Source organism: Scomber japonicus, chromosome 6 (genome assembly GCF_027409825.1).
Source record: "Scomber japonicus isolate fScoJap1 chromosome 6, fScoJap1.pri, whole genome shotgun sequence".
Taxonomy (NCBI): Eukaryota; Metazoa; Chordata; class Actinopteri; order Scombriformes; family Scombridae; genus Scomber; species Scomber japonicus.
This window is the reverse complement of record NC_070583.1, coordinates 7,979,232-7,992,761: the sequence shown is the minus strand read 5'-3', so window position 1 is coordinate 7,992,761 and position 13,530 is coordinate 7,979,232. Positions and strand designations below refer to the sequence as shown.

Below are 13,530 nucleotides of genomic sequence, written 5' to 3'. Positions count from 1 at the left end.
AACACAGGGAAAATTAAATTTCTATTAGGTACAGGGTCAGTTCACCGCTACAACTGTTTTCAATGTGAAATGGCTTTCATCTTTGACAAATGAGATTCAGAACACGTAAATAACATGCAATAACTATTTTGTCCAGTAGGTGTCACTCAAGCGCTTAGAAACATCAGGAGCTGCATTGCCATGTGAATTGAACATCATGTACATCTCAGTCTCTCCCTCTCTGCAGTGTTAACTCCCCCTCTGAAGGACACTCAGGGGTTCAGCAGCACATGCTGGGAAAATGTGCATCCCCACAAAAGCATGAATGAGCCTTAATCTTAAACCTGCTCAAGACAGCATGTGAAGAACCAATCAAACAAGCTCTCTATCCACCAGTGTGTCTGTGTACCTGAAGGGGCAGGTTGGGGATTAGGCAGGTGACTCCAAAGCAAACCAAGAGGAGGTTGGTGAAAATGAAGGCTCTGGTGGCATTAATGATCTTCTGAATGGTTTTGTCAGGGCGACGGGGCTGACCAGGCTCCCTGAGAGAAAATAATACAATCAAATATTTCCGTACACTAAATAGTAAACATCAGAAATGATCTTCCTTTCCACCACTAATATGTTTTTCTTCTTCTTTGTAGTGAGCCTCACCTTTTGCCGCTCTTGTCCTTGTCGTCCTCGCAGTCTTTGAGTCTCCAGTCCATGACATAGCCAATCACAGGAGAGGTGATCAGACACAAAAGCTGTAGCACGCCGAAGATGGATGTGTAGACGCTCACTGAGAGATAGACAACCATGCAGACAAAGTTAGGATCATTTTTTTATGCTATTTTTCAGGTTATTGAATGGGGGGATGGAGGATGAGTAGCTTAGAGGAGTATCGCACACAGAAACAGGCAAAGACACTGAAAAGGTCGAGAAAGACAGTTTTGTGGATGTTACAGTGACTTTTTGGGTGGTGACCAGACAGTTTACTCTAGAGTTTGTGCTCTCACAAGACAGACAAAGAGGACAGACAGCTGAGGAGAGAGGCTGAAGAATGTAGGTGGTTAGAAGTTGTAAAGTTCAGCCTGAAGTTTCTTACCCACTTGCATCCTCTCCACTGAAACAGCAGCAGGAAGCCAGCGTGACAGGAAAAAAAAAGAAAGAGCGAGAGAGACGAACAGAGACGGAGGGGAGTTAGCAACAAGCAATATAGGCGGTTAAGCTGAGCAAAAAGCAGCTGAGAGAGGATTGTTAGGTGTCACAGAGCAGAAAGAAACAGAGTCTTAAAGAATGAACATCCAGTGCAACAATTAGACATCTCCAATCAGGTGTTAAAGGAAAAAACCAGAAACCATTCAAATAAAATAATTAGTGATTTCATGTAGAGTTTAATCCATTATGTGCAAGCAAAAGCGCACACCTGTGTTGAGGTCTCCCTCTGTCAGAGACTCCAGGATGGTGTTCATGGCCCCCATGTAGAAGATGAGGCGCAGCTGGGTCACACACATGGTGATAAGGCTCAGCATGAAAATGGGACTGAAGACACTTTTCATGAAGGACTGAGCTGCAGAGGAAATGAGAAAGCAGTCATTAGAGTGGAGGCGAGATCAAATCTGTGACTTCTAAACATATGTCACATAAGTCAGTGTTCACATTTCCTATTACAGATATCCTTTTGTGAGCACCTCAATACAAATACTTGTAATGAAATGAGTGTGTTTTTTTAATTTAACATTATTTTTTCCTGTTTTTTATAAGATAATTATTCATTTGAAAGTATTTAAGTATCCAACAGTTTCCCAAACACTTTGCATAGCCTCATTTGTGGTCTCTTCAGCATGGCATACGTTACTCAGTTATTCGGTTACAGTGTTCCTGATATACATCTTAGAGTAAAATACATTTTTTACATGTTATCAAGCAGCAGCAGAAGAAGAAGAAGAACAACAACAACAGCAACAACAAGAACAAGAATAAGAATAAGAGAGGAGCAGAGTCTGTGGAAGTATTGGATTTAAAGGTTGTTTTCTACCTGGGCAAACATTTTAACACTGTGGGCAGTCAGAAGAAATCTATCAGATAATGAAAATAAGTTTAAATTTCAAACACACTCCCACTTCCACAAAGTTGGGGGATTACAAGAAATTGATTTGAATCAAATTAAAGCAAATGTCAAGCTGGTTAAACTAAGACAAACTGATCATTAATCAAACTTGTGAATAGAAAGATAAATAGAAAATGGATGCGACGGCCCATGCAGTGATGCGCTGGACAAATCAATTAATGATTGGTACACAGATGGAGCTGAGGTTATTACCCAGAACAACAGGTATCCATCCAAGGCTTAATTAAAGGGTTTGTTTGGCAATGAGTTAAGCTCACAAGACATTGTAATGTTTTATACAAACATGCTTTGCTTGATAATTGTTAGAATAAGAGAATGAGACCTTTTTCTTTTTACATGAACACCCACAAAAATAGCATTTGCAGGTAATGTTTACAATGACCACCATGTCAGCTTAGCCTGTTAGCATGCTGACATGCAGTAAGGGATAGTCAGTAGGATATATTGTTTGGAGTCATGAACATTTTTAGCCAAATTATGTATAATATTTTGAGATATTTCATGGGCTAAGCGAAATTTTGACCTGCTAGTGGCACTGAAGGAAAGGTCAGGATTTTGGCACTGTGGATATCTATATCAAATAAATGTATGGTGCTGAAAGAAAGGTCAATCATTGTTGCGATATATTATTATGGACCAAAACAGTGACCCAAACAATCAATGCTGATGTCCTTTAAAGCCATGCTACTAGCATGGCTAAAGAAACGTGTGGTTTGATATTGTTCCTGCATTGACCAAGGCACAAATAGCTACAATATGATAAAAGCAGCCTGACAAAAAATCAATTACAAGATTTTTAAAAAGCATTTAAAGAGACTGAGATATTAAGAGACACAAGATACACAGAGAAAACCCGTCTGCGCCTGTCGTCGGTGCTGGCTAACAAAGTAGTTTACATACCTAACAAGTACACAGTGCTTAGAGTGTCAGCACAGCTACATGATTTATGCTTGTTACCGATGATACGGTCATAAAAAATAATGTGTTCAAATTCAAATAAGGCATTTTAAATCTCAACAGATCAAAGACACAATGACTAATAAGTAAATACACTGAAATCTTCACAGCTGCTGTCAAATTAAAGAGGAACTGGTGTAGCGGTAATATGGGCCTCTTGAAAGCTGCTGGCAGACAGAACATATCCAGCTGTTATGAAACCAACCATGGGCATCATGACTGCGCTTGAAACACACACACGTACACACAGAAACACAGACAACCAGCTGATGCTTGGCCTTCAATCCACAATAATGCTTCTCTAGAGCTCCCTGCTGATGAGCTCCACACCTGCTGAGCAGCTTTTCTAAGGACGGGGTCCGAACCGATTCCACGGTCCATTTGGTACCAAAGAGACCAAGAGAGGAGTAACCAGGCCACCCCTGCTGGGAGTCCCTGACCCCAATGTGGGAGAACCAGAGCGGTAGACGGAAGCAGGAGGATCTTAGGAGGCCTGGCGGTGTAGGGGTAACAGAAATTAGCTTAGTTTGGATTTAGGGCAGAGGTAAAGGGGCATTTAAGGGGTACCATTGGGATGTAAGGGGTGTTTATACCTAATTGTTATGTACAGATCTAGGTCAGACCCTGATGCTCCAGCAGGCATGATTCAACTGTACATATACATGTGGAGTTGTATTTAGGGTAAATGTTAGTTCACCATTCACTCTTATCCGGTCTTTTCCAAGTTCTGTCTCTTAAGTGGCTAAGTGCTCCACAAAGTTCATTAGCTAATCACTCATTTGTTTTGTCATTATTTGGTGCTGAAAGTGTATAATCGCAGCTTACGATCAGGATTAATGAGAGTGCAGCATCTGTGCCGGAAAACCAAAACCACAAACAAAAATAGGCCAAAATTAGCCGTAGAGCTGAGAGGAAGTGCAAAGTCAGATAATAATTATCTGTGTGTGAAATGTGTCGCTATGAGCAACATATTTCAAGTTACACGCATCACGTCATTGTTGAATTTAAATTAAAATGAAATAAAGGGATTCAGAATTATATAACTGGCAGCATTATAAATTCTTTGAAACAGAATTTTTACCATTTTGGTCAAAAATACTAACAAAAATAGGACTGAAAAGTAAATTAATAAATACAGTATATTGTAAAAATCATAATAGTTTTTTGCTGTCAAACATTTGTGGTGGAGTTGCTGTTGCCACATTTACCTTGTGTTAGGAGAATTTCCTTATTAATATTCAATGATTTCATATTGATAAGCTCAAATTAACTACAAACATGACTGTAAGAGAACAAAAACAGCTTAATGACTTGGGTCCCAATGGAGCACTTCATAACATGCTCATATTACAACTCCTCCCCAGGACCATGGGGTGGACTGTTGTCTAGAAAAGGCCTTTGTCCATCATGGAGCTTTCAGACAAATCTGGCACAGATGTTTTCTCTTGCCCAGTTCATTCACAATGCTCACTCTTAACAGCAGACCGGCCTTTGAGAACCATAAGATGAATATTCATAAGTTGGCAAAGGGGACGAGACAAATAGTGAGGCTGTCTTTGCTCAAGACCGAACCATTAGAACACAAGGGAGCACTTATGTTGACTTATCTAAATGTTTGAAAAGCTTCTGTTTTACCATTGGTATTGTGTCTCTGACGCAGACACAGACGGCTGTTGTGACGTTCTCTTAGCAGCGTGTTGGGAATTCCAGTCTTGGATGGCAACAAAGGCCACAAAAGTCATGAGTGGGTTTGAATAGAGGGAATGCCTACCGCAGTTATTCAGTTATTGGTTTCCACTTTTACTGCTGCCTTACTATAGATTTCCAAAGCACCTCCCAGGACTATTAAAGTTTCATCTCAGTTTTAGACTTACTCTCATCCTTGCCCTTGCATTTCACCTCCAGGTCGACGGTGGACAGGCACAGCTTGTTGGCCTCCTGCGAAGCAAGATCTTTGGGCGGCTGGTTATGTTGTTTTATGGAGTTGCCGACACTGAGACGGCGTCCCACAGTGGTCACCTGTCGATAAAACTGCTTCCCTGTGATCTTGTGGTCAAAGCCCAGCCAGCTGAACTTGATCTTCACCCTGAACAAACAGTGGAAGGAGGGGAGAAAGTGTTAGATGGTTGGAGACAGGAGGGGGGGAAAAAAGACGAAACAAAAGATCCAGGAGAATGAGAGCAAAGCCCCCTCATCATCTGGTTTTATAGTCTTTCCTGTCTGCGGGGCCTCTGCTGAATTACACTGGGATTTAGTGTGCATGAGTGTGTGTATGTGTAGGACTGCGGTGATCTCTGGCGGATGTAGACTGTACAGACAACACACAGTTGGAATCAATTTACATCAGGTATAAGCTCAGTTTAGCTAACAATATTACAATGGCTACTTAGAGAGAGATAGCTGGAGGCTACAGAGATGTATGCTTTGGTATGTGTGCCAGAGAGAGTGTGTAGTCTGGTAGTCTTACGTGAAGTCCATGTCCTCTGGGCCAGGGAAGGGCTCTAGAGGCCAATTGAGGAAGCAGTTGAGGAAGACGAGGCAGGCACAGCCAGCCCAGACCAGCAGGATGCTGATGAAGGTGGCACCCAGATCATAAATTACCTACAGGCAGGTAGACAGGACAAACAAATACATCATAATGGAGAATCGATAACACATTGTAATTCCTTCTGATTTATTAACTGCACCACACTTTTAGAGAGAAACTGTATCTGATGGGTAACAGCAGAAGAATTCATATTTTGGGTTTTCGATGTAACTGACAACACAAATTAAATGTTACCTTGATGCCAGGGAAAGTGACAGCAGAGGAGGCGTAGGATCCAATCATCAGGGCAATGAAGGTCGACCTCAGGTCTCCGAACATGCTGGGCAGCTGAGAAGAGGGCAGAGAGAACACCAGAGGAGTCAGACTACACACTGAATCACATGAAAACACACAAAAACATGTGATGTCAACAGATTCATTGAGAACAAGGCGGATAATCTCAATCTTGATCACCTTATAATATCTGAATATGATTTACATCACCATGAAAAAACTATTAGCTTGGGGCCTAAAAGGAGAAAAAAATCAATTATCCCTTTCTAACACACCATGCAGAAGCACAGACTGGTCTTGCGCTTCTCAAATGTCACAGTGGAGGAAGAGAAACAAGAATGAGAGTCTACAGACAAGCTAGCGGCTCTGTGAGGCTGTACTTCAGCACAGGAACCCTTCGAGCTAAATGCTAATGTCGTCACAATGACAACGCTAACATGTTGGTGTTTAGCTACTAATGTTTAACATATCTTAGTTTAACATGTGAGCTATGCAAACATTTTTTGGTTTGAACAAGCACTCATTACTAAAATAATGTCCTTAGTTTCACAGGTATTTGGTCATAAACTATTGGACAAACCCAAATTGTGACCTAGTCACAACACTAGAGGAAAAATTAAGGGGTTCACCAAAGTTGTTGGGGGATATGAGTGGCTGAACCAAATGTCATGGTAAGCCATCCAAGACATTTTACCCAAAATAACAAATGTCAGACTAATGCTGGTGGCGTAAAATGAAAAGTCAGAGGATCATGACCATGAATGCCTGCACAAAATTTCATGGCAATCTGTCTAATAGCTGTTGAGATATTTAGAGTTTAGACTAGAGACAGAAAGACGCTGCTATCCCTGGAGCCATACCACTAACATGGATTAAAAGCCCTCTGAAGTGCATCACCTCTGTGCGCTAGTGATAGACTCAGGCTTTCTCTTCCTTTGAAGCTGCAACACCTTCCAAACGTGATTCACACTGCGCACTATGCTGCAGCAGTAAGATACACAACATATCTCTACTGCTTTAAACCTTCTCATCATGTATCGAAGGGATGCAGTGTAAGTGCTGGTTTAAACCTGTTTGCCCAAATTATATCTATAATTGGATTTAGTCAATTACTTGATGTTTATTCTTTGGACAGCATGTTAGCTTGCACACTCACCTCTGCTGTCATATTATTATTGTCCTTCCACAATCCACAAACAGATGTGAAATTTGCACATATGCAGGCCAACACGTAGCCCTGCCAGGCCTCTACATTATTGACTATTGATAGGCCTGTCACCACAAAGTACACCCTGTGCTGCAGCGCGATGTTTCTCACACTGTTATTCTTTCCGGCATTTGAAGCGAAGAAGCAGAGCGAGAGAGAGAAAAGCCAGAGACTCTTGCATAATGATGCTCAACTCGCCACTCGAGACAACAGCACACAATGTTCTTCACTAGACAACTTCAGACTGTAAACAGCCTCCTTCAGGAAGTGGAAAACAGCAACAGAGGGTGCAAGAGCCAAACGCGGCTGAGACATTTATCATCTTTATCAGTGTCATGTTTGATTCACTTTAAAGGAGCTTCAAAGCTCTAGTCAACAGCAGTGAATGAAGTGGTAGATGAGTAGAGGCAGGAAGATAAAAATGAGATGAGGGTGTAACTCCTCAGAAGCATTATTATTGTTCATAAATAGAAAAGCTGCACTCAAAATCCCCTCTCTCTCCATTGTCTTCATGTGTCCATCCACTTGTCCATCCTGCCGCTGTGTTCACGGCAGGGGTGCAGCTTGTTAGGCAGCTGCTTGAACCCTCTCACCCCACAAAGACGCCTCTCTCCCGGATTAATTAGACCAAAGGTGAGCATTGAAAATTGCTACACCCCTGCTATGACTTACAAAATAACAAGGGCCAACCGAGTTTCGGCGCTCGTGTTTCTCTGGAGCGGCACTCGACCGGAAGAATCCAGTTATGACACTTTACAGGAGGAGACTGACAGACTGACAACACCCGGGTAGGATGGGTGACCTTTGGCCCAGTTGGCGGGGAGGACAGAAGAAGACAGAAGGGGAGAAGGGGAGACATAAATGAGCAACTCAGCTTGTGTCCAGCTCAGCAGACATGATGCGGTCAGCATAATGAATCAAGGCTAACTCATGATAGCTCTGCAGAGTCAACAGGTTCAGATTTTACCACTGAAGTTCTATCATTTCCTCATCCTCCAGCCTGTGATAATGACTCATTTTTGTACGTCCAGTGTGTTGCAAGAGCTCTATTAGTGATGTCAAACCTGGGAAAATATGAAAATAGGGAACTTTTTGAAAATGATTGGATTGAAAAAGGGGTCAGAGAAGAGGAAAGGTGTTTTATTCTCTCTTTTGGTTGACTTTTTGGGAGGGCAGTCTTTTATTTTTATCCTGTCCAAAAAACATATTTAATTTCATGGCATGTTTCATTTGACATTTATAGAATACAAAGGTTCTGTCTCTGTACAGGCTTTTAATAATGTGTATATTGGTGGCAAATATTAGACGTTGTACAAACATATCAAAGGTATCCTGTGGAGTTTCTGACCTCTAGTAGTGATGTGAAGCAGTTCGATTTGTGCACGTGCAGTGTGAGTCCTGCCAATGTTTTCATCCTATTCCAGTGATTTACAGATAGCTGTACTGTGCCAAAACATGCAGCAATGCACCAAAGACTGCTGACTAGTAAACAAGGCAGGGTTTAAAATACTTCCCTCCTCACAACCCCAATCATTTTCATTCAGTTTTCTTTCTTGTAAATGAACAATTTCCCAGATATTCAGAGTAGATACATCGGAATAAAGCCACCGCAGTGTGGATGAGTCAGTCCCTAACCTCTCTGTCATTCACCTCATTTGTGTCTCTCCCTCTAACACACTCCAGCTTGTTTGTTCGCTCTTGGAGCAGGTTCATTTGGAAAGAGCACTGTTGCCACTGGCTATCATTTCTATGAATAAAATCTGTTTAAGAGTGTAAGCGGTGCAGTGTGCAGTGTGTGCAGCTGCATGCAGAAAGCACATCTCGTCCTTGTGACGATGCTGAGCGCAGCATTGGCCTGATGAAAAACGCTTACGTCACATCGGGAGTTTCTCTGTGTTACTGGGTCTGAGTCACTGTCTGTTAGCTGGTAAGACCACAGTTACCCAAAAAAACATGTCACAAACCAGTTTGCTGCACTAATCTTGAAAGAAGAAGTACAGATCAATAGGGTCAGCAAAATAAACTGTGACTGTGTGAGTTGATGGGAGGAGCAGCTGACAGGCTTGACAAGGGGCAGATAACAGTGTTTTTGTTGCTGGAGTTAATAACACATTAGTCACTTAGACAGGTGAGGCGGTGACTGTTAAAACAGTGGAGGACAAAGAATCTGCTGTGGCCTCAGGCACTAACAGACACACAACCACCAATGACAGCACAGTAACTGTAAAGATAACAGATAGACAGATATACTGCCATACAACTGAAATCTGACTCTATAGGTGCTCTAATCTGCAAGCGCCAATAAAAATACATTTGCTAACAAGTTCTCCTATGCTTAGAATTAATTGAGTAGTATGAATATATTGTTGTCAGTTAAAAAGTGCTTAAGTGCGAGGCAAAGACACAATGTTGCTATCAGCTAAATGCTAACCATACAGTATAGGATGTACACAACTCCAACTCCTGGAAAAGGCAATAAGTGTCCAGTAGAAAAAGTTGGGCACCATCATACATTTGATCAAAATATCATTGCTGACACGTTTCAGTAATACACAGTTCCTATTCAGAGGTTTACCCCAGGTTTGTTTAAGAGATTCCACTCTATAGTCTCCTAAATCTCTGTTACATTAAGGATCAAATATCTATTTATCTAGAGCCCGACTGATGAAGGAAAGCAAGCAGTCCTGTAGGTAGATACAAACGCCCACCCACTACTTTGTTGTTGCTTCTTCCCTGAATAGATCTTTTGTTAGCTCTGTGGTCACAGTGTATCCATGCAGAGTGTCAGGGTACACGCAGATGGACTTAGTGTTTGGACAGCCATCACTAAAGGTTTATTTTAGCTTCAGAGCAAGTCACCTGGAGATAAGAGATCAGGGTTCGGCGGCAGGGTTCGGTTAGAAGCAGGTGCAGACAGGTGCAGGTGGGGTGGGGTGGGGGGTGGGGGGGGTAAAGGCATTAGTCTGATTAAATTGTGTAAGAAATAATCTCAAAGTCACCTCCTGAGACACAAAAGGTGCTTTAAAGGATGGAAAAACAAATCGATAAGTGTATTTGCAGTGTGTATATCACGGCTTTGTTGGAACTGTGTCCAGGCAGCTCAGGTGTTAGTCATGACTGCATGTTATGGATTATAAAACAGATTTATGAGGATCAAAAATGCAAAAATGGGTTAAATAAAGCTTCTTCTTCTTTGAAAGACTCTCCTTCAGGTATTTTAGGGAGACATTAAAAAAAACACTCATAGATCTCTGGGATCATTGCCAAATTACACTGGAGCAATGTGCGGTTTTTTTGTTGTTTTTAAAAAAAAAAGTTTTCGGGTTGGCCAATGAGAGAACAGCTTTTGGAGAGTTTTTCGAAGAACTCAATGCAGTGATGGAGTGTCAACGCAACTTTTACTTGTCGGCATGAATGTACCTAGCCTGCTTTCACTATATACATCAGCACTATGAATGTCAGCTATAGGAGTAAATATGACACTCACTTCAAGCTTTTCCAATATTATTCTATGTAAAGTTGAAAGAAATACTGATGTCTTGAATCTGGCCCTGTTCAAACCTGCTCAGTTGTGATTAGATCTTGTTTGGAGAGACTGCTGAATGTTATCAATGCAGGCAGAGGAGATTAATGCTGTTTGTACTGTAAAAACTGTACTGTGACCCCTTATGAATACCTTTATTGAATATATTTCAGTATTTAACTGTTTAAGGTAAGAGTGGCCTGTAAAATCTATTTTTAATCACTCATGTCTTTATTGGGTCCTTGTTCTGAAGGTAATAAATATGAATGTACAATAAATGGGTCAACGGGGAGTCTGTAGCTCCACATTTGTTCCACATCTAGCTGTCTAGCATCCCTGTTAGCAACTTATTCAAAAAGCAGCATGTGGTTAAAAGTCTCCCTTGTGACTGCAGATGTTTCGGCTGCCGTGTGCTTTTTGACACATCTCGTGAGCCACGCTGGATAAGAGCGTATGCTGAGTAGTGAAAATGGAAAAGGAAACGCAGAGTGTGTGGTAACAGAGAGAACCAGGGAGTGACAAAAACATGCTGAGCCTAAAAGGCAGTCAGAGGGCGAAAAGAGGAAACTGGACAGAGAAATGAAAGAAGGAACAGGGTTTGCTTCAGTGAGTGGAAACTGGACCATTGAGAACCAGCTCTGACCGGTCCTGTCCTGTCCTGTCCTGACGCACAGGATAAGACCCCATCCGTCATTAAGAACTGCCAACTGGGCCGTAAGATGAGCAAACACCAGCTGACGAACACCAGACTGCATACCTCCATCGTCCTAACGTCAGCTTTTGGTCCCTCCCTTTAGAGTCCAATATATTTGGGGGTTTAATTTGATGTATTTTGGCCTGAAATTTGTTGACTTTTGGAAGTTTCCAGCAGAAATATATTCTTGGAAGGGCGGTGACGTTTCTGAACATGTGTTAAGACCCCTCTGTGTCTGGAAGGGATTTACAGTCATTCCAGCTGCATCCAACAGATCCAGCAACCAGATTCACACCACTACACAAAGCCACATCCACAGCAGGCTGATATCAGCATATGGCCAGCTTGGATCTCAAATTACAGAATGACTCTTGACCTTTTGGCATCAGTTCATCGTTCCCTTCTCTTCATTTTATGTGGTCACATGCAGTAAACAGAGCATACACTGTACTTCCTCCATCTCACACTGCCATCTCCAGCATGGTATAAATAGTCCGCAGCCTGATCTCACCACTTTTTCACTCCCTTCACCCTTCCACTGAGAAGAATGAAGTGCTGTGTGTGTGTGAGCTTGGTGAATTTTCCACCTAACATGCAGTCATGCCTTCGGCCCCACCTAAAAGTTCATTCATTAAGGTGAAAATGTTCTCTGCTTATTTGATTTCTCAGCTAAAAAATACATCTGTGGCCAGTTTGTTGACTGTTGCACACAAGAAGGTCAGGTAGATGAGGCCCTTAAGTATGTACTCAGCATTATGAAGAGAAGATATACTAGAGGTTTAGACAGCAAGCAAAGCTTTAGAACAGGAGACCAAACCCAGGAAACAGAGGGGGCTCCAACACGTGCCACGAGCAAGACAGAGAACAAGAGGAGGAGTTTCATGTGTGCTGTGGGTGTGGATGTATGTACATATATGTGTGTGTGTGCGTGGGGGGGGGGGGGCATGAAAACTTACTCTAAAAGAATTCGAAGACATTTTCTGTAACATGAAGCTGTTTACATGCGGAGAATCAGGAAGAATGTAAGGCAGCTGAGGGAGTTTCTCGCCTCCTCGGCTTCACTCCCTGTTTTCCATTGGAGGCACATTGAGTGCTGCTGAGTGTGCATCCACAGGAGAGAATGAGGAAGTGAAGCAAAGATAGATAAAGAGAAGAAATAACAGAGAAGGGTGGGAACGAGCCAAAGTGGCCACTCTGAGCTCCTGAGAAGTTGGAAAACAGGAATGAAGACAGAACTATGGCTGAAGAGAATGAAAGAAATCTCTTGTTCTGCTCCCAAAAATCAGTGGAAAACACACACACACGTCACTCTGACCTGAAGATATTTAAAAGACCTGTGATGCCTAAGATGCCATCCTACCCCTCCCCGCCCTGTATATAAAAGTTACAGGTTTCTTAAAATAGAGGTTTTCCTCAGTAACAAGCCTTGATCCTGAGATTGAGGAAGGGGAAAGGAAGGCAGCACACAAAGCAGCGTAAACATTTGTCAAGGCCTGCAGGGAGCTGTAACTCTCTCAGCTCGCTGTAGCTCACAGCTAAAACAACACACACACACACACACGCACGCACACACACACACACACACACACACACACACACACACACACACACACACACACACACACACACACACACACACACATTGCTGACGTACAGTAGCATACAAGGCTCTTGCGTGCAGGCCTGACAGCTTTGACAGTTGCGTACAGGTCCAGCCTTGCTGAGGGAGAGCAGCTGAAACTGGAGAAGACAAAAACAACCAGGCTGGGACTAAAGACTGGGAGGTTGGAGGGATGTGGGGGGAGCGGAAGGTGAGGAGTGGGGGTTGAAACCAGCTGAGCAACTTCTGTGTATATGCATGTGTGTGTGTGTGTGTGTGTGTGTGTGTGTCAGGGTCCCAGTAGGCGGCCCGAGTGGGAAACAGTGAAGCATGGGTGGGGAGACAGGCAAACTCAGTTCCCCTGTTGCTGCTTCCTGTTTGTCTCCTCTGTGGCAGCCTGATTCTGCTCTCACTGTGTTTTGTGATAAAGTGACAGAGTGTCGATGCCTCAGGGCAACACTGTTGCACAGAAATGACCGCTATCTTCACATCTAATGTGTGATAGATACAGTATGTTGCAGCCAGAACCCCTAATTTGTGTCATTATCTCAAGTATTTTCACCTCTAACGCGCGGCCTGTTGTGCTGTTACAACAACAGCACATCTGTGGACGCTGTGAACAGCACACACTGGGGA

General features: G+C 42.7%; 1 protein-coding gene across 1 annotated transcript in view; it reads right to left on the bottom strand.

The window, feature by feature from the left end:
* Window positions 1-13,530, bottom strand: part of LOC128361063 (large neutral amino acids transporter small subunit 4-like) — a 30,148-nt gene that overhangs the window by 5,411 nt on the left and 11,207 nt on the right. The window contains exons 6-11 of the mRNA XM_053321628.1: window positions 5,832-5,924; window positions 5,517-5,650; window positions 4,924-5,135; window positions 1,388-1,531; window positions 634-760; window positions 389-521 (exon numbers count right to left, since the gene is read on the bottom strand). Of these exons, the coding sequence (XP_053177603.1) occupies window positions 389-521; window positions 634-760; window positions 1,388-1,531; window positions 4,924-5,135; window positions 5,517-5,650; window positions 5,832-5,924 (843 nt within the window). The remainder of the gene's footprint in view (window positions 1-388; window positions 522-633; window positions 761-1,387; window positions 1,532-4,923; window positions 5,136-5,516; window positions 5,651-5,831; window positions 5,925-13,530) is intronic.